At 37.2% G+C, this 22,679-nt stretch overlaps 1 protein-coding gene across 7 annotated transcripts in view; it reads right to left on the reverse strand.

The window, feature by feature from the left end:
* LOC117167137 (alpha-catulin) overlaps nt 1-18,730 on the reverse strand; it is a 453,685-nt gene extending 434,955 nt beyond the window's left edge. For 6 of the 7 annotated variants that reach the window (XM_033351833.1, XM_033351832.1, XM_033351834.1 and 3 more), the window contains exon 1: nt 18,011-18,730. In XM_033351833.1, coding sequence (XP_033207724.1) covers nt 18,011-18,043 — 33 coding nt within the window. In that variant the 5' untranslated portion in view covers nt 18,044-18,730. The remainder of the gene's footprint in view (nt 1-18,010) is intronic. The other variant, XM_033351828.1, reaches the window with a different exon arrangement.
* Between the last annotated feature and the right edge of the window lie 3,949 nt (nt 18,731-22,679).

Below are 22,679 nucleotides of genomic sequence, written 5' to 3' on the forward strand. Positions count from 1 at the left end.
CATTGAGAAAATGCATCGTCCCAGTGGGCACAACATTTTAGAACTTGATTGGATCGTCCTGAAAGCGTTTCTTGGACGTAAAAGTCAAAAGACGTCCTTTGAACGTTTTAAAAACTGTCCTAATCAGACCAAATAATGTTCTAAAAACGTTTTATGTTCGAAATACGTCTTTAAAACGTCTCTGTAACATATTATGTTAATGGCACATTATATGAATTGACTTAGGACTTTTTTAAGCCGTTCTAAAGATTAAAATTATTTCGTGAAAAAAAGATCTTACTCCTTCTTCACTCCATTGGGAATCGAACCACAAAACTTCTGATTTCCGGTCAGGTGCTTTTCCAATTAAGGTTTTAGAGGGATCAGAATAAGAACTCTTAATTCAAGAAAATAACGCCAATTTTTAGCTAGGTGTTAGTGGTAAAACTAATTATTTTTTTAATGAATCTGCTTTGTCATCAGAGATGGTACCTTACCGACAGTAGATCAACCCTCCAAGCCATGAAGGCAGAAAATCCACACAATATCAATCAAGATAAGAAATAATTTTAATTTGAAAATATTATTTTCTATCTAGTCGGATTAAGAGATTATCCATTTTCTGTTATTGAAGTTTCTTAACTTAATCGATATTGCCTTCATGGTTTGGAGGGTTGATCTACTGTCGGTAAGGTACCATCTCTGACGATATAGCAGATTCATTACAAAAATAATTACGTTCTAAAGATGTTCTTTAACGCTTTTGCCCACTGGCATGGTTGCATCTTTACTCATTTTATTTAAATTGTATAAATGAAATGATTTATAGATAAATATAAACTATTTAGGACATTTTTACATGGATCTTGAAACATTGATTCATTCAATATCGATTCTTTTGATTCGATTTCTTTTGCTGAATCGACCTTAATAAATTCAATCCTGGCTCGATTCATAAAAGGATCTTTTCGAGAGAATCGCCCATCCCTAGGCTGCCGACCTCCCCATGCGAGTCACCTCAGATCCAAAACACTAGAGGAGATGAGACAGGCAGAGAGTAAAAAAGCATTTAACGGAGAACACACTAATCGCGCAGCGTCTACAAACTCGTGCCACTTCTTATCAATTATGCTCGTACATATATCATAGCATCAGACGAAATACCTTCAAAAAAACATTTACATTTTCGTGTTTGTGAACAAAATAAACTTAAGTAAATAAATGAATCATCTCATTATCTAAACATTTTAGGCAACTCACTAATAAATCTCGAAGTAATAATAATAGCAAGCAAATTAGGGCATAAATTTAATAAGTAAGAGAGTCACTAATAATTAATTCAATTTTGGGAAATCAAAAAATTACAAGAAAAGCATATCACTTAGGAAACATGAATTATTGCAATTAACTATTATAATTTTGATTTCAATAATACAGCACCACAAAAAAGTGTTCTGTCCAAAAGCGAGACCAATGTAGAGTAATGGTTTTGGGGTCGCTGAAACAGAATATGAGCTCAGAATTGCTTCATCAGGTCAGGTTTTTTTTTCTCACCTTAAAATAAGAGCTCAAATTTGTTGAATTTAAGGTAATCCACTAAAAAAATGGGTTTTCCCCCCAGAAACGAGACCAATGTATCCTTATGTTTTCGGGGTCGCTGAAACCAAATATGACCTCAGAAATTCTTCATCAGGTCAGCATTTTTTTCTTACCTTAAAATAAGAACTCAAACTTTCTGAATTTAAGGTATTCAGAATTATATCAATCCCTACAACAAATTACTACGTTGAATTATCACAAAATGCAAGAGAGTGCTAACACCTAGTAACTGTTGACTGTTTAACTCAAATATGACCAAAAAAATTTCGCACCCTCATTTGTATTTTATGAATATGTTATGAGCTGTTCAGTCTTTATCCATAAAAATGTTCAACCTTTTGCACCCCTAAAAACTACCCCTTCCGAAGGGATGCAGATTGAAGAAAATTAAGCTTCACTTTTATGACTTTCAGAAACAAATTTGGGGACGCACAATTGTTTTACGTTTTTTTTGTAAAATAGAAAAAATATATTTAGCTCCCGTGCACCTCCAAACATACCCCTGGTTAGAATTAAGGGTTGAATATTTGAAAAATTAAATCCTTTGTGATTTGACTCTGAATTTTTTCTTTCAATGGCTAGGTATGACTATTCAGCTATTGAACTACACAAATATTCACTTATGCACGGTCTCAACAACTACACCCGGATAGGGTTGGGTATCTTATATTCAAAGTATTCACAATTTTATGGTTCGAAATTCATGTATTGTTTTATTCTTGTACATATAGATTCTAACTAGTCTGCTATCCAACTACAAAAATGTTAAACCCCTCGGCACTCTCAAAAACGACCCCAAGAAAGACATCCCTTCCCACAATTCCTGGAGAGGATGCGGTCTCGAATGCTTGTCATGGCTGCGATTTTCTTATGATAGCGTGCTCTTTTATTTTCAAAAGTCCTCCGCAATGGCATATTTTTTCTTTTTCCTCCTTTTTTTCTTTTTTTTTGGTAAATCCTCTTTTAAAGACCAGCAATAGTCAGCCATGATACTGACATCCCACCTTCCCTGGTATCTCTTTCTATTACTTTGAGGTGTGGGTGAAATCTTTCACCTTGCTCTTCGCTGTAGACACCAAGATTGTCAGGAAAGTAATCAACATGGCAATCCAAGAAGTGCAAATTCAAACTCATGTTGCATCCCATTTTTTGGAAGTTGGCAACCATTTTACGAACTACTTCTTTGTAGTCGGCGCTGCTATGATTGCTTAAAAATTTTTTAGTTGCCTTCTTGAAGCTCAACGAAGCTTCTTTTTGTACTTCTCTCATACTTGTTATAAAATTTGGATCTTTCATGACTTTTCGAATTTACGGTCCTTCTAAAATACCTGCTACCAATTCCATAAGCACAGAAAACAAGGGTACGTTGTGTAACCTGATTGCTGGCCTAATAACAATGTTACCGTCTTAAGATCACCAGATAATTTCCATTCGTGCTCTTTATATTTGATCATTCGAAGAAGATCTTTCATGTTATCATACTCTCCTTTATTTCATCTTGAATATGCTACTGGAACAGATGCAAATACATTCCCGTTATGAAGCAAAACTCCTTTTAAGCTACGTGAAGCTGAGTCAATAAATAATCTCCACTGTTCTTTCACATAACAGTCATTCTTTAAAGCATTCATTAAACCGGGAACATCACAGAAAAATATCAAAGAAGATGCCTCATCTTTTTTGAAAAATGATCGAAATTCTTTATCTCGATCTCGATAAAATGTAACCATCGCACCATCGGCTAATAAGTTCTTTTTTCAAGCTTGATGCTGAAACTTTTGTAGCGTCTTTCGACAATCCTAAGTTTCTAACTAAATCATTTAATTTCTTCCGCGTGTACTATCCTTTTTCTTTCATTTCAGTCTTATGTGGGTAGAAGTCGCGTCTACTCTCTTCAGACTCGATATCACTATTGCTACTCTCTTCACATTCGATATCGCTATCGGCATTACTGTCGCTTTCGATATCGCTTTTGGCAGTCCTGGCATTTCTACTGTTGATACTGTTGCATAACGTAGTTTTGATTTATTTTTTCTATTGATACCAGTCGCTTCTGTCATGCAAATATAGCACTCCTTTCGATTCAGCAGTTCTTTCCACGCCATTGGCTTCAAAAACTTGAGTGTTTGTTTTCCGCTATTCCAACGATCTAACATTTTATGACAGGCATCACATACAACGTGGGGTACCCAGTTTAGATCTTGATTGATTACATCAAGATTAAAACACTTTTTATAAATCGCCTTCATATTTTCGTTAAACCGACGCCGATATGCTTAAACTTTAAATTTTCCGCAGATATAACAGAAAGAATCTGATTATTCGTGACAAGCGTGTGATAGTTTAGTGTGAGTAATTTTTTTTCGTTGAAATTTCCATACTATGTTATTCAACCCGCGTGTTAGGGATTCTGTTCCGATCGCAGATGAGTCCACCGTTCTGAGGGTGATAACCCCGATACCTACCCAGCTGAGTACCGGGACTTTCCAATTGTGATGAGGACCATGTCAACTCATCGTCGGACACACAAGGGCTTCATTTTTACACCCTAACGCCCCCCTGCAGGGCAGCGCGCTCGCTGGCTTCGATACCTCAATGGAGCACAAAGCGAATCATCCACACATCCCTTTTCAGGGCAGTGTCATCGCCTACAACTGCATAGAGGCAGCAGGTTTTTACTGTAACGGATAACCCGAATTGCCATAAATCCCTGAATTGTTTTCACAAAACAACAGAAAAGCATGAAAAACAAAATGGGATTCTCCTTTTGACATTTTAATTTTTTGATGAGAATATTTTTTGGCTTTTGATGTTTTTAAAGCAGGGCCGGCGTCAAATTTTCAGCCCGAGTGGGTACTAAGGAGAGGGGGAGGTATAACAGAGATTCGAAATATGAGTAGATTACCTTAAATTCATCAAATTTGAGCCCTTATTTTGAGATTTGAAAAAAACCCTGACCTGATGAAGCAATTCTGAGGTCATATTCGGTTTCAGCGACCTCAAAAACATAAGGGTACATTGGTCTCGCTTCTGGGACAGACCACTTTTTTAGTGGTGCTATGTAATTAATAAAATATTTCACTTTATCTGCTTAGCAACACTGCACGTCCCTGGCAGGAAATATTAGTTGCATACATTTTTTTAATTCAGCAATTAGTAGTCACGCAAATTGCAATTGGCCAATAAATATTATTTTCACAACGTCAATTGGCGTAGAATTAAATAGATGGAAATCTAATAAATTTATGTAAAAGAACCAGCTGTGTGCATTTAGAGTTAAGGTGAAATTCAGGGACTAGAGGGGAGCGATGGTTCGCGCACTGTGTTACGCGATGTGAACGAGGTTTACAACGACGCTCTAGGACAACAGAGTATCCTCTGTTTAAAAACTCATAAATAATATGTTTTGTTATAATTTTTACGACGATATGTTACACTGTTAATGTTTCGATGCATTCTCTCTCTCTCTCTCTCTCTCTCGCATGTCTCCCTCTCCTAACAGGGCCTTGCCTCTTCAGCAATTCTCGAGGTAAAAATCCCGAAAAATCTGAACGATTGAAGACGCCAAATACATACGTAATCCATATACATACGATCCATATACATACAATGTTCCAGAGACGTTTTAAAGACATATTTCGAACATAAAACGTTATAAGAACATTATTTGCTCTGACTTAGGGCAGCTTTTTAAATGTTCAAGACGTTTTGTGGCTATCACGTCCAAGAAACGTTTTTAAGACGTTCTAATTATGTTCTAAAATGTTGTTCCCACTTGGAAGTTTATGTAATAAAACTTCAAATGTATATGTAAACATCGCATGCATTTACAACAAAACGGGAGAGCTATACAACTATTGGTAAACCTGTCGTCAATTGGACAGATTTCGAAGAACTGAGAAAGGTACTAAAAACCCTTAATCCGACATGGAATCACGTCCCCGGTCACCAAGGGATAGAAGGTAATGAGATGGCTGACTATCTAGTGCGATTAGGAATTCACAGAAGCAATGTTCCCTAAGACAATCATGCACCAAGCTCCAGCACTTTTTAAAAGAAACAGCGTCTTATTATGCTTACTGTCCAAGCAGATTCTATAGTGTATTCCAGTCCCCTTCCGAGACAGTGACGATGGTATGATACGCCATCACGGCTAGAATAATTAAAGACACTTGAAAAAAACCGTTTAAATCTATTATGAAAGGGACAGGACGACAACGATCCATATACAAATTCGACCAATCATTAGAAGCTCAGCAGTTCTACTTCTAATACAAGAAAGGACTTGATGAAGTCCACCTTGACCCGAGGGACGCTTTAAAACCTATGGATACTGCGTTAGGCACAGAAAAACTACCCGAGAAAAATTTCGGGCTGGACAGAGGAAGCACCGTTCGGTTTAAGGACTCACCCGAGGTGATAGAGCCTCCCATCATTGGCACTCAACCCTAGAGATGGTAGTTAATCCAGACGTCAGTCACTTCGTCCATACCCGCTGCTAGTTCAACTCTAGCAGCCAACAGTAATGGAATGGAAGAAGACAACGAGCAAAAAGGGATGCCTTTCACCAAGAAGAACATTATACTCCCGTGGCAACTCATTCCACCCACGTTTATTTCAGGAGAGCCAAGAGACACTCACCGAGAAACACCCTGAATGTACATCTGCCGCATATAGATGATTCCTCTTTCTCCTCAAATACAGGGGATGCTATTTAAGGAGTAGTGAATAGAGCTAATTCACATCCGCCTACCCCAAATGAAGGCGTCATACAGCACGAATAGACTGAGCCTCTTACATACTGCAGAGACAATTACCTCCACCTTATTTCGGAGGACTGTGAACCGACGAAACCCATTTTCAAGCTTCTATAAGCAACGTAACGCGTTTATCCCCAAAACCTATGGGAGAATAGACTTTAGAGGGGACAGTTCCTGGTTACGCCGTTTGGTAAAAATAAGGTGCGCTCCATCGTGGTAAAAAGAAATAACTTTGACGAGACTGACTGAAAGAATGTGTTTTCGCGACTAGAATAATTTAAAAAATCTCTAGGTGGAGACAAACAAAAGGCATGTGAACTGGCTAATTCAAGAGATCTGCTGGGTAATTTACCTCAGAACAATATGGCCGAACTGCTAGTCGACATGTTCCATGGTAGTCATGTTAGGCACTGAAAGAGCTGTCTGGAAAATAAGCTCATAAGGGTGCGCACACGCGAACTAATGGTCATTACGGATACCCCGATCAGTGCATTTGACAGAGCGTCCCTCGATACTGTCGGCAAACTCGCTACCACTCTCAGCGGTAATAAGCACATACTAACCATGCAAGATAATTGCAGCAAGCTTTGCATAGTCGTTCCTGTTTCCGACATTAAGAAAGATATAATCGTTCACGCGGTAGCCACGCACTTAGTTGCGAAATACGGAGCCCCATGTTGTATCCTTACGGATCAAGGGGGAAGCTTGGTAAGCAGCATAAGGCGCAAGATAAGAAAAATATTCGGGGTCAAGGGAATTACTACATCTGGGCACCGCACACAAACTAACGGTTCCCTGAAACGTAGTCATTTCGAACTTACCGATTACATCAAGCATTACGTGAAAGACTGCGATGTTTGGGATAGGTTACTACCCTTCGCGATGTTCGCATACAATACATCGGCACACGAATCTACCATCTTCACCCCCTTCGGAGTTATATACGGGAATATTGCGCGCATGCCTAACTCCTTCCCATCCGAGGAAAGTTTAGAAACCTGTTGATCCTACATACCCGATTTAATTATAAAGTGAATTGAAATTAAGAAAATTGCAGCCGAAAACATGATAAAAGCTAAAGAAACGTCGAAGGTACGTTATGACGAAAAGGCAAGGCCACTGATAGCAAAGGTTGATGATAAAGTCATTATCTTCAAGGGTGTGAGGAAGACTAAATTCGACAAACGTGCAACTGGAACTTTCACGATCAAAGCATCCCTATTTTTGTAGGCAAAAATAAAACGAAAAAAAATGTACTTGACGTTCTTTAAGGACTTACTTGAGTACTGCGGACCAACTCAAGAATATAATTGCGCACAGATAATAAGCAAATACAAAATGAAAACTAAGATGGATGCTGCTGAACGACTCTAGAAAGAGCATCGAACAATGGAGGAGCTGAAACAGAGTACCAAGCAAAATTTTTCAACCCAACTACCAAAACAAATGAGAACACGAAAGATAGCTCTCTTGCTGGCTTCTTAGAAGAAGTCAGACAGAAAACGCATCTGATAAGGTCTCAATTAGAACAAATACGCCATCGAAATTGGAGTGGACGAATATCTATGATCAGCTGAACAATCTCGATCTGATTCACATTGCGCCAAAAGGAGACCTCCACCCCTCATTGTTAACGTCGGCACAGATCCAAACAATCTTTGGCGGCATACAATATCATGCTTCGAAAGATCTGTTTTCTGTACATTCCGTTCCTGTTCAGTCTACCGTGGGAAATGGTAGAGGGAAAGCTGGATCTACTTCACGCAAGGACGTTTAATGGCCGATCTAATCTGCCCTCCTTGCCCCGACGAACAAATAACCTTAAAAGGGGTTGGATTAATCAAAATAGCATCAGAATGCAGCATGAGGACTTTATAACTTACTATCCAGGGACTATGGACAAATGATCCAAGAGTCCTGAGACACACCAGAGTTAATAATCTGAAGTGAAGCTAAACAGTCGCTGTTGATTCACAGTACGTATGTAGGTCTACGACTGACAATCATTGGTATGCTGACCTACTTCTGCTACGCTAAGTTAGCCATTGATGTTTGAAAAGCTTAAATCTCTGTCGTAAATGTTCTCTACGCAAAAATGACAAATGCAAAGGAAATCAGGCACGAAGTAACCAATCGCTTGATTTGAACAGAACCGCAACGCCGAATACTGTTGCGGATAACCAGAACACTAATGTCTCTTCGGGAATGACACCACCTATGCCAGAGGAAGGGGCATCATCACCATATTACCAAGAACTGAATGGCTCATACAAGGCTAAGCCTAATGCCTAAGCAAGTACTACAGCCTGCCTAATATCGCTCAAATATCTCACATTTAGGGTACTTTACGGTATACCTAGTGCCAATAGAGCTCCGAGGCTATCAAAAAGATCACAGCTTTCACCACCAACCGATATTCCACTCCAGACTTGAATTTCGTATGCTTTATGGTACTCTAGGAATTTCGCAATTTCTTGAAGAACGGAACATCTGGACCCGCTGTCTGCCCAAACTTTGTTTCGAAAGCCGCTTGCATGTATATTTCAGCCATATGTTAACGACAAGAAAACATTATTTTATCATCCCCCATGGCAACCTCTAGCAACTTACAAGCACCATTGTTCTTTCCAGTATTTAAAGTTGTCTGCATTATGTTTGTACTTAGAAGATTATTTTCAATAATTTGCTGCACTTCAAAATCAACTAAAAACACTTTTTGCCGTAACTCTTCCATGTTAAATATAAACGTAGCTAACATTGTCACAGCCAAAAAACTAACCGCTACTACTAACGGTACAAAGTGACAGGGGAACAAAGGAAGAAGCAGCCCTATTGAATATGGAGGGTCCTTTGGAAAAAGTGGGGAACAAGAATGCCATTATACAAAGAGCCGAAGGTCTCTGCTGAATATACATCCCCAATAGGGGCATACCTAAGAATGTTAGAGAAGTCTCTCAATGAAAAAATTTAAGGTCAAATATTATAACACTGTTAGTAGAAGTCGCCGGTGACTATTAGTATATTAGTAGTTAATGGTATTTCAAGCACTCGTTTAAAAAACTGTTAGCAGAGAAGAGATATATTCAAATTTTGTATGAGAAAATTCTTTCAAAATTTATTGATAAACAACTAACATCATGACTCAATTACCAAAAAAGATGATTTCTTTAATATGATTTGATGAAATATTGAGAATAAATAATAATTGTATTATTTAAACAATGGAATTTTTTCAATATGAAAAATATCACCAACAAATAACAGGTGGCTAGTGCGATGTACAAAAAACAGAATTTTAGGCGAATTAAACAAAAGAAATTGTGTAAACAAATTAAGATTGTTTAAACAATTTAGGATTTATTAGATAATGTAGACAAGATACCTTGAAATTCAAATCTATAGGTTTATTACAAGTAAAGCTTACTTTTCTACCATAATTTAAGAAAAATGAAATATTGAAAATAATAATTAATTGTTTGAAAGATAGGAAGAAATTTGGAAATGAATAAAGTCTTTTTAAGACAATAAACTGCCATTCCGGTCTCAAAAAACAAATTTTAGACGAATTTTCGACAAAAACAGATTATTTAAATACTTCGAATTTTTTAAATAAATGGAAATTAACAGAAGAACATTTGTACACGTTCCCATCTGCCTATAGTACCTTCTTTCCTTTCTTGTACATCCTTCTCACTTGATCCATCTGCAATGCATTGGCTCTAAAATCCCTTTTCCTTACAGCCTCCATCTTTCCACCCCCTCGTCTTCCTGTCTTAATCCCTACATTTATCTTCCCCTCTACCTTCTGAAAATGTTACTAGGCGTTTTCTTTGCCAACTCCAGTGCCTATTTTACATACATCTTTTGTATCCTGTTAACCTCCTCTTTTTCCTTCCACCCCCACACGTCCACTATATAAAGTAAGACACTCAACACTAGCGCCTCGAACCATTTCTTTCTCCTTCCAAATTCAACTGCGACCAACTTATGTCCCAGCCCCTACACCTGCGTCATCACTACATTTGCCCTTCTCACTTTTTCTCTTTGAAGTGACCATCCATTTTCCCATTCTTCCCAAAATGGAAGCTTAGGTAAAAAAACTCTTTCGTCTTGTGCACCGCCTTTTCGTTCCACTTCCACTCATCTCCCTTATTTCTTCCACCTCCTTTCCTGAACACCATAAACTTGGTCTTTTCTGCATTTAGTTCTAACCTATTATTATAAATCTACCTTCTCAATGTCTTAACCATCTCCTTTAAGGCCTCTTAGCTCTTTGCTCGCAGCACTATGCCATCTGCATACGCGAGTGACCATACCTTATACCCTCCTACCATAACTCCTCAGACGAGTTCAGCCACTAGCTTACTTTCCATATCCGCTATTAAAATTGCGAAAATCGTTAGGCTTAAAATGTCTTGCTTCTTACTCACTGTCGTATCCCCCGATTTCCCTACCCATTATCTTGTTATTTTCATTTCGATGCTTGTTACATTCCAAAATTTGATAATTCCGACATGACTTCCAAAAATAGGCAGAAACTACCTTATTCCATATGAAATAGTGTAACGCCACCAATTATAAAAAAGCTCATTACGGATTTTCTCTCAATTTGAACCTAACTATGGTAACTGTACTACAGTCGGTAAGATAAAAACCACAAGATACTTAAAGTGTTAGCGTGGAGGGATAGGAACTCAGAGAATATCGATGAAACAACCGATGCTTGATTATTGAGACGATAATTGCAGATTCTACGATTATAGGATCACTATAATTATAACTATCATCAATATAATTATATCTATATTTCATATAGTTTAAAGCCACAAGAAAGTTAAATACAATCATATGAAGTCTAAATACATAGACATATATAGATTAAGTAATAATCTTTTAATATAACTTTACCCAGTGGGCACAAACCTCAAAGAGCATCATAAGAACGGCTCAAAAATGTTCTAAGTCAGTCCATATAACGGTCCATAATCACACAATGTTCCAATGACTTTTTAAATACATATTTCTAACATAAAACGTTTTTAAAACATTATTTGGTCTGAGTCAGGACAGTTTTTAAGACGTTTAAATAACGTCTTTTAACGCGTACGTTTAAGAAACGTTTTTAGGACGTTCCAATTATGTTCTTATACTTCGTGCCCACTGACTATGCATCGATTTGCTATAAATGTATAATCCACTTAGTGAAAGAACAAGTATATAGTCAAACAACTACATAATTTGTATGCTAGATACTTGGGGTTTGCATGGCACGCCCTGCAGCTATCATCGGGAATGTCTTGGCTCAAAATGTGACGACGGTATGTTAAGGTGGAAATAAGACTGTCTTTACATGCCGAAATTAAACCCTCTGTTCCAGACTTCAATCCGGCTAATTTAAGGAAATAAAAAGTTTGTAACGATTCGTATGCGTCACATACACTGTGTGTATGCCGACGTCTCACAGGCCACACTGCGCACGCGCCTTTGCGCCACGAAACCGGTTTGGGACGGTATAAAAGCGCGACCGTCTTTCGACCGAAACAACTCCTCGGGCAGCCGGCTCGAGCAGTGGAGCAATGGGTGCTTCCATATCCACCTTTCGAGTACCAGTAGGCCATGGCATCGGATGCTCCCGATCACGTCCTGCCTCGGTGAACCCTGGAGACGAAATCGGCCAGCCGACTCGAACGTTGGATCGATGGGTGCTTTCATATACACCTCTCGAGTACCAGTAGGCCTTGGCATCGGGTGCTCCCGAACACGTCCTACCTCGGTGATCTCTGGATACAACGCCGACCAGACGACACCTCCTCGGGCAGCCGGCTCGAGCGGTGGAACAATGGGCTCTCTTATATCCGTTCCTCGAGTTCAAATGAATCGCGGCATTTTATGCCCCCAAACGCAACTCATTTCAGGTACCTTCGGCCAGATAGAACTGAACGGATACGAAATTATGACCTAGACCTCTACCCCTTTAAAGGTTTCCTGGCTCAAGTGACGGAGCAATGGGCGCTCCCATGTCCGTCTATCGAGTTCCAATGTGTCGCGGCATTAGGTGCCTACAAATGCGACTTATTTCAGGCACCTTCGGACATCCTTAAACCTGGGGAAACTCCCTGGCTCGAGTAACGGAGCAATGGGCGCTCCCATATCCGTCCCTCGAGTTTTAATGTGTCGCGGCGTTGGGTGCTTCTAAACGCGACCAATTTCAGGCACATCCCAATCCCAAAGGAACCTTTCTCAGGGAATCCAACCACATCGTCGGAGCAATAGGCGCTCCCATATCCGACTTTGCGGTATCAGCGAGGCACAGCATCAGGTGCTCCTGAACTTGTCTCGTCGCGGAGGCCCCTGAGAAGCTAGCAGTACACTATCTAGGCGGATCCGGCCGGACGAACGTCCCTCCACCTGTCGCGAATACCGATTTCGTCCTAACCCGAGCCGTTTCCTTTTGTTTCGATTCTGTTATAAACACTTCCTTTTATCTGCCCCATACTTCTCCTCCTTGATCCCCGGTCCATGCATTCAAATCTCCTCCTATTAGGACCAGCCTCTCCTCTGTTTTCCGTGTCAATTTCCCTATTGTTCCCAATCCTCCCTCTTCACCTCTCCATCTGTACACGCATACTACATTCACAATAACTTTTCTTAATTTCATTCTTCTAATCATTGTTCTATCATTTTCTTTTATTCAGTCTTCTTTTTCTTTCACTACAACAAGTTACTTTCTTGCCCATGATACCGTGGCACCCATTCCTCTCACTTTTACGTTCTACTTTCTTGCTGACTGCATCTTCCACTCAATTTCTTTAGGTCATATTCTTTTCATGCCCTTACACTCCTTCTTATCCACCTACGTCTTACTCATCATTATCACAGCCCGCTTCTGCAATTCTCTCTAATATTCTTTGGCCGTCATTTAAATCCTGATACGTTCCAGAACGCTACTTTAACATCGATCTTTTTACATTTATTTCCTTTACTCACCCTGCTCACTCACCAAGTTCTCTAAGAAAATACATTATTTTCCCTCTTTCTTCCCTCCTAGCCTTTTTATCCCTACCACTCTAACTTGCGCGCCGATACGTCTCATCAGCTTCATAATCTCTTTATCTGCCCTTTCACTGCCGCTTTCAAACTCTTGACTATTATTTTCTTTTCCCTTTTCGCTCTCTCTTCTTCATCCACTCTTCTTTCAACCTCAATCCATCGAACGCACCACTTTTCATTCTGCACATTCTTAACCACCTCACACTCTTTTATTCCTTTTAAACTTCCTTTCTCTTCCAACTTAGGCTCATTCCTTAGTTCTAGTTTGCTCACTCTCTTCTCTAGCAGTTTCATGTCCTTTTTTCTTAACATCCTTATTCTCCCTCTGCCTATTCTCTATCACTTTATAAGAGCTAATAGTTTCTCAAACATATCCCTTTAATCCCTGTCTCTCGATAACCGTTTTTTCCCTTTCACTATTCATACTCTCGCTGCTATTCGCTCTCGCCGACTGTTCCCACCTGTGTAAGAACTACTTTGATTTCGAGCTAAGCTTTTCCAAATTCGTCGTCCTCACACGCCTATGTCCCCTTCTATCTTTCGATTCTGCCGCTGCTACGAGATTAAAAGGCGTAGCGAACGTGCCATATGCACTTCCCTCACTGCTCGCCTCGTCTACGCCGCTACCTTCTCTCTATTTGCTATCCCTATCCCTATCTACTTCAATTTTCTCATTTAACTCACTCTGTCTTCTTCCTAATTCATGCTGCAGACTCCCCCTGACCGAAATGCTAGTCTACTCTGTTAACTGACCCATTGCCGCAACTCCCCCTCACTTGCCACTTTCTATATACCCCAAAAATTTTAAAACTTTTTCCAAAACTCACCCTCTTACAAAGATTTCTATTGATAATGTATGGCTATTTAATTCCTTATCCATTTACACCCTTCGAACTCCTACCTACTGCCAAAAAACTCCAGTGTCCTGCCGAAGCGAACCCAACCTCAAAACCATCTCTCGTCAATTTCTATATTTTTTCATTTAAATTCGCACTTTCTAACGCTCCCTTCATTCATATTTGAACTTTCAACCCAGTCACCTTACTCACCACACTCTCACGGTACTCACTCATCTTTTCACTTCTTCCCAGCCTAAAAATGATCGCACTCGTAAAACACCGTGTATCCTCTCTGGGTAATGGAAACGGAAGCCAACCCTTAGACCGTTAAAAAAGTTGTTACATCCACTTTTTCACTTATTGTGTCTTCCTTTCCGCTTCCTTTTGACATAATTTAAAGTTTTGAAAATTCCAAAGAATGAATGTAAGTACCTAAAACATTCTTAATTAAAGTTAAAGCTTAATGTTCAATAATAAAAAATTTATCATTTCGGCTCCGAATCTGCTTCCATGAGTGATTACATTATCTTAATAATAATGAGTAATTAAGAATTAAAAAATCTCAGTCAGCAGTCTATATGCTCGTGCAAGTGGCAAATGCGAGGCCTCGGCTGGCTGTTTCTCTTGCGCACGTCTATAAAGTAAAATGTTTATTTTCTTCACTTTTCTCCATATCACGCTTTGTTTGACTTCAAATAGATGGGATCTACAAATATTAGGATATGGTTCCGTTACCGCTAAGAAAGCGTCTATCATCTTAGTATAAATAAGGTTTGGTCTATCTTTTCACTACGGATGAGAATTAGGCTATCTTCATTTTATAGGAAATTTAAGAAACGCGTAGAAGTGTTAAAACAAAAAATTTATCTTGTCGAAATTTTTGAAAAAGTTCTAACTTTTTTAATTCTTATCAAAAATGGCTGTGTAACGAACTTGATCTTTCTTTTTGGACCCACAAATTGTGTGCCGAAGCACAATGCAATCTGACTAGGCTTTCGAAAGTTATCCAGTATGCAGACGACGACAACAACAAGAACAATGACGACGACGACGCTGGACAGACAAAGCCCATTGGGCAGAAGCGTTAAAGAACATCTTTAAAACAGCTTAAAAATGTCCTAAATCAGTTCATATTACGTTCCATAAATATACAATGTTCCAGAGACGTTTTAAAGACGTAATTCAAACATAAAACGTTTTTAGAACATTGTCTGGTCTGACTTATAACAGTTTTTAAAACGTTTAAATAACATCTTTTGACTTGTACGTCCAAAAAACGTTTTAAGGACGTTCCAATCACGTTATAAAATTTGGTGCCCACTGGGAAACCGACTAAAAACTTTTTTTCTGACTCAAAGGGCCTCTAAACGTCGACATTTGATGAAATTCACGAAAATATACGAAAAAAGATAAATAAACAAAAATTGTGATAACAAAGAAGATCAACAAATTTGCTCAAAATCATTTCTTCATAGGACGCGTAGCTTTTTTTTGATTCGTATAAAATAATAACATTTAAAATTACAATAAAATTTGTGGGAAAACATCAAAAGGTACGAAAACACATTGGTAGAAAACAGTTGTTCATCCTTAAAATAGATACAAAATTTTTTTAATTTATTGCACTCTCATCATTTATGATCGAGAAAGTATTAAGAATTGTCCGAAATTTGACACCACAGCAGTCAAATTTTAACCCAAAATACGAAAAAAGAAAGTCTTAAAGAGAAGTATAGTTTTTGAAAATTTCTATAAAAAAACTACTACCAACCATTTTTTATAGGACTCGTCATTTTGTTTTTTTATTTATCGTGAACAATATGCAGAAAATAGAAAATCCTAATATTAGGCCAAAAGACACGAGGTGTGTAAAAAGTCTTAGATAACCCAGTGGGCACAAAATTTAAGAACGTAATTGGAACGTCCTGAAAACGTTCCTTAAACGTACAAGTCAAAATACGTTATTTTACCTTTTAAAAGCTGTCCTAAGTCAGACCAAATAATGTTCTAAAAACGTTTCATGTTCGAAATATGTCTTTAAAACGTCGCTGGACCATTGTATGTTTATGGAGCGTTATTTGGATCCAGTTAAGACGTTTTTGAAGCGTTCTAATGATGTTCTTTAACGCTTGTGCCCACTGGGATCATATGCGATGTTTGGCTTAAAATGTTAATTTTGATTTGTTTTTTTGCTATATTAAAAATGCTGTAACTCTGTTAATTTTCTTTTTATCGATAAAAGTCGTGAAGATAGATTCTTCTAGTTTCCGAATATGTTCGACCGTACATAAAATGGTAAGACCTTGAAAAAACTGGTCTCAAACATTTTTGAATTCCTCGCATTTCTTTAATTTGTATCCAAAATAGCTGGCTAGCGAATTTAAAGTCTAATTTTTGACACTAAAAGAGTATACCAAAGGTAAATCCAACCTGTCAATTCTTTCCGAAGTTATCGTACTCACAGCCAGTTATACATACACACATACACATATTTCCAGTGGGCCCAAACGTTAAATAACACCATTAAAACGATGTAAAAAATGTATTAAGTCAGTCGAAATAATGTTCCATAAACACAAAATGTTCAAAAGATGATTCAAAGACGTGTTTCGAACATAAAACGTTTTTAAAAAATTATATATTCTGACTCAGGGTAGGTTTTAACACATACAAATAACGTCTTATGAGTTGTACGTCAGAGAAACACTTTTAGGATGTTCTAATTACGTTCTTAAATTTCGTACCCACTGGAATTATACATACGTGGAAACGAACGTACATAAATACATATATACATACATACACATAAATACAAACAGACAGAAACACACGTTCGTCAAAAACGGCTTTTCGGGTTCAGAGGTTCTAAAAACGTTGACATTTGACAAAATCTCCAATAAGAATGTCAAAATAAATTTTTAACAAAATACTTCAACATTCAGACAAGAAGTTTAATTTGCATGAAAAACAAGTTTTTAACCAAAAATACTAGTTTCCCAGTGGGCACAAACGTTAAGGAACATCATTAGAGCGGTTCAAAAATGGCCTATGTCAGTCCAAATACCATTCCATAAACATACGATGTTCAAGAGAGGTTTTGAAGACGTATTTAGAACATAAAACTTTTTTCGATCATTATTTTGTCTGACTTAGGACAGCCTTTTAAACTTTCAAATAACGTCTTTTGACTTTTACGTCCAAGAAACGTTTTTAGGGTGTTCCAATCACTTTCTTAAATTTTATGCCGAATAGTATTACTCTTAACCAAACCAAATAAATTCCGTACCGAAAATATAATTGTAGGCTTTTCCAGCGGGCACAAAATTTTAGTTCAAGTCAAAAGACCTCATTTGAACGTTTAAAAAAGTTTCCTCAGTCAGACTGTGAAAATTCTTTGACCGTTAATATCATTAATGAGAGAATGTGTTTTATTCTGGTCATACGGTCCAATATTTAAAAAAATGGATTCAGTTCAAAAATCCCTAAATCGACCAAAAAAGACCAAAAATCTTCAAAAAAATAATTGAAAATGAACTTAAATTAATAGAAAATTAATTAATTAATCTATTAATTAATTTAAAATTAATTACATTACTGATTACACTAAATAGTTTACTTTTCTCGAACGTTAAAGGATATTTATATCAGAAAAAAATATAATTACAATAGGTAATCGTACGTTAAGATTACAATTGAAATATGCTTCGTAATAAGCACTTGTAATTTTTCTTCTTTTATAACTATAATTCTAAATATGACATAATATTTTACTTATGTACATACCTCTTTCTTAACTGACATACTTTCTTCATACATCTTTATCGTTTCTATGTACGTTTTTCACAAGAGTGAAAACCAGACATTATCGCAGTGGTTACTGTTTTAGAACTTATTGAAATAATAGTAATTCAATCACGAATAAAAGACTTCTAGTACTTTTTTTATAAGATTTCTTCTCACTGCTCCATTACCTCAATAAGAAAGGGTCAATGATGTAATAAAACACTAAATAGGGTGAACATATATATTTCACCTAATTTAACTCTCCTCCTTTTTGGACGAATTTATCTTTTCTCCTCTTTCATTATGATTTCAATTTTTCTTATTTTTTGTTAATTTTAGATTCTTCGTCATTTTTTTGTAATTTTTCCCCGTTCAATCACTTTGTCATTTTTGTATACAGAAGAAAAGGTTTACGGACACGAATTCCCATTTGGCGCTAACCTAACAACACATAAACGATGCAACTAAACGCGATATTGTTTATTTGCTGCCACTAAGGAATGAGTTCTATGTTCCAAATGCAGTTACCGTTTTACAATCTGCGCACTTTGTTTCTCCTAATCATTTTGGTGTTGATATGCATATATAATCACTCAGGAAAAAAACTGTATAAACAAAACTTTTAAATGTACAAGATAGCCAAAAGGTTTAGAGAAATACTGGCCTGGCAAATGCATATGAGATACTCGACTGAAAGTAGGAGTTAAATAGGCGAATTCTGTAGACACTCCTATGTGCGTATATATGGCTGTAGCTGAGATACGCAACGCGCACCCTCGGTGAACAATCAATATGAGCAACAGATTCGTAGATTTTTAAATTGAAAACAAAATTTGTAGACCAAATTAGTGAATTAAGATAGGAAAAGTTTATTGAAATGTCGATACTGCAAAAGTGAATAATTTAACATTGAATATCATATAAATAAATGGGACTAGATTTGTCATTCTTAATTAAATTAAAAAATTATTAAAATTATAAGAATCCTTGATTTTGTATTTCTTTTCCCAAATAATTGAAAAAAACAATCCATTCAAATAAAAAAAAAATGTTGCCTGAAATGTGTGGCTTTCTAAGGTAAAATATGCGATACCTAGTGGGCATAAACGTTAAAAAACGTCATTATAACAGTTGAAAACGTCCTAAGTCAGTCCAAATAACTTTCTATTAAAATACAGTTTCTAGAAATGATTTATACACGTATTTCGAACATTAATCGTTTTTAGAACATTATTTCGCCTGACTTAGGACAGTTTTTAAAACGCTCAAATAACGTCTTTTGACTTGTACGTGCAAGAAATGGAACGTGATATGGCCTGACTCACGACATTTTTAAGCGGTTCTGAAGATGTTCTTTAACGCTTGCGCCCAATGGGTATTTCCAAGTAGCCCAAAAATCAGAGACTCCATTTAAACTAAAAAATTCTCAAAAAGATGTTGTTTTTACAATTTCATATCTACGTGGTAGAGTGGGGTTGATTTTAGATGTCAAGGGCTGGGGCCTAAAAATCAAAGCGGGTATTTTTGAGGAGCCCAACAATCATAGATAACACCAGCACACAAAAAAGTGGTCTGTCCGACAGACTACCCTAGCATATCTATATGTTTTGGGGTCGCTGAATTCGAATCCGGTGTCCAAATAACCAAGTTGGCTCGTATTTTTCTGAAAAACGAAAAAAATAGACGTAAGATCAACTAATACCGCGATTTTTCTTGTATACTTTTGCAACAAAAAAAATTTTCATGCTCGGTGGTCTAAATCAGCATATCCTTATGTTTTTTGGATCGCTGAATCGGAATCCGGGGTCAAGATAACCCAGTTGGCTTATATTTGATCGAAAAATGCAAAAATATAGGTAAAATCGACGAAAACAGCGGGTCTTCGTGCATATTTTAGCAAAAAATATATATCTTTATCCCCGGTGGACTTATCCAGCATATCCTTATGATTTTAGAATCACTGATTCTGAATCAAGGGTTCGATCAACCCAGTTGGCTCATATTTTTTCGAAAAACGCAAAATAAGACGTGAGATCGACGAAAACCTTTAAACCTTTACCTTCCTCGACTAGGGTTGTCGTTCACTGTAGATTCCCTTTGCGTCTCATGTTTCAGGGTTTTTAATTTGCGTTAGTCTCCTTGCATGGCAATAGTAAGATTTTTTGTAAATAAGTTTTATTTACTTCTAGCGTTACCCAGGAAAAACGACGTGGACGTAGTAAATTCTGTTCCATTTGGGGTGCTTTATTACCGTGAGTCCCCTTGCCTCTCACGGTTATAGGGTTCTTTTATTTTTTTTTATCTATATCGCTTGTATCGAACCTTTTTGTTCTCAAAAGATCTACGTAGTGGGTTTCGCTTTCGTTTGGTACCTTGATTGACTTGATCTCGTTTTAAACTCCAACAGTAGTCAGCCATCATGTTGATATTCCAACATCCCTGATATCGCTTCTCCATCTCTTTTATATCCTGGTGGAAACGTTCGCCTTGCTCTTCACTAAAGTCTCCAAGGTTGTGTGGAAACTTATTTATATGCGAATGAAGAAAATGTAGCTTCAAATTCATAAGGCAGCCTAGTTTACCAAAGATTCAGAATTAGTGAGACCAAAAACATAAGGATGTGCTGGATAAGTCCAGCGGGGATAAAGATTTTTTTTCCACAAATATGCACGTAAAATCGCTGTGTTCGTAGATTTTACCTCTATTTTTGCATTTTTCGATCAAATATGAGCCAACTGGGTTATCTTGACTCCGGATTCGGATTTAGCGACCCCAAAAACATAAGGATATGCTGATTTAGACCACCGGGCATGAAGAATTTTTTTGTTGCAAAAGTATACAAGAAAAATCGCTTTATTCGCCGATTTTACGTCTATTTTTGGGATTTTCGAAAAAGTATGAACCAAATTGTTTATTTGGGCCTCAGATTCGAATTCAGCGACCCAATTAATATACCCAATTAAATTTTAATCAGATATGACTACGCAGATATGATATCTACGTAGTAGAAATAATCTAAAAGCATAGGAAATCAGGTCCTGAGATTAAAGGGGCGTGGCCTAACGCCTAAAACTTTTAGACCTATGCTTTAATAGCAAGAGTTCCGAGATCTTAATCCTACGCCAAACCGAAATAAAATCAAGAAGTAATGCCGTGAAGGCACTTGAAACTAATCACATGTAGAATCTCCAAATGTTTGAGCTCGTCAAAAATACCAGCGCTGATTTTTGTGGTTTAACCCTTAACGTTAAAAAACATCCACATCTTAACAAGCAATCATGACTTTGCCCAAAAATAATCTTTTTCAAATTTTACAGTGCTACTAGTGTCTCTGCTTTCTGGGCTCTTCAAAAACAATAAAAATGATTTTTGGGCTCCAACCCTTAACGCTAAAAAACAGCCCCATCTTAACAGGCAATTATGACTTTATTCAAAAATAATATTTTCCGAATTTTACAGTGTCAGTCCATATAAAGTTTCGTAAACATACAATGTGCCAGAGACGTTTTAAAGACGTATTTCAAACATAAAATGTTTTTAGAACATAATTTGGTCTGACTTAGGACAGTTTTTAAAACGTTCAAAGGACGTTTTTTGACTTGTACGTTCAAGAAACGTTTTTAGGACGTTTCAATTACGTTCTAAAATGTTGTGTCTACTGGGTAACCACTCCTATTTATGGCTCCAATCTTTAACGTGTAAAATCAACCCCTCTCTACCACGTACATATGAAATTGCAAAAAAATAATCTTTTTGAGAATTTTCTAGTGTCAATGGAGACTCTGATTTTTGGGCTCCTCAATAATACCCACTCTAATTTCTGGCTCCAACCCTTAATGTCTCAAATCAACCCCTCTCTACCACGTAGATGTGATATTGTAAATAAATAGTCTTTTTAAGAATTTTTCAGTGTCAATGGAGTCTCCGATTTTGGGCTGCTCGAAAATACTTTTCCCGAATTTTGTTTCCAACCCTTAACGTCTACAATCAACTCCACTCTACTACGTAAATTTGAAATTGTAAAATAATCATCTTTTTGAGAATTTTCCAGTGTCAATGGTGTCTCTGACTTTTGGGCTTTTCAAAAATAGCCACTTCAATTTTTTCGATCCAACCTTTAACGTCTAAAATCAACCCCCCCCCCCTTTAACACATCGATATAAAATTGTAGAAAAATAGTTTCTTTGCGAAATTTAAAGCGTCAATGATGTCTCTGATTTTTGGGCTTCTCAAGAATAGCCTGTCCGACTTTTGGCGCCAACCCTTAAAGTATAAAATCAACCCCTCTCTACCACGTAGATATGAAAGTGCGAAAAAATAATCTTTTTGAGAATTTTTCAGTGTCAATGGATTCTCTAATTTTTGGCATCCTCAAAAATACTCTCTTCGATGTTTTACTCCAACCCTTAACGTCTAAAATCAACCCTTCTCTACCACGTAGATATGAAAGTGTGAAAAATTTTTTTTTTCGAATTTTCCAGTGTCAATGGAGTCTGTGATTTTTGGCCTCCTAAATAATACCCACTCTGATTTTTGGCTCCAACCCTTAAAGTCTAAAATCAACCACTCTCTACCACGTAGATGTAAAATTGCAAAAAGATAATAATTTTGAGAATTTTCCAGTGTCAATAGAGACTCTGATTTTCGGGCTCCTCAATAATACCCACTC

The sequence above is a fragment of the Belonocnema kinseyi genome, chromosome 2, assembly GCF_010883055.1.
Source record: "Belonocnema kinseyi isolate 2016_QV_RU_SX_M_011 chromosome 2, B_treatae_v1, whole genome shotgun sequence".
In the NCBI taxonomy this organism is placed as follows: Eukaryota; Metazoa; Arthropoda; class Insecta; order Hymenoptera; family Cynipidae; genus Belonocnema; species Belonocnema kinseyi.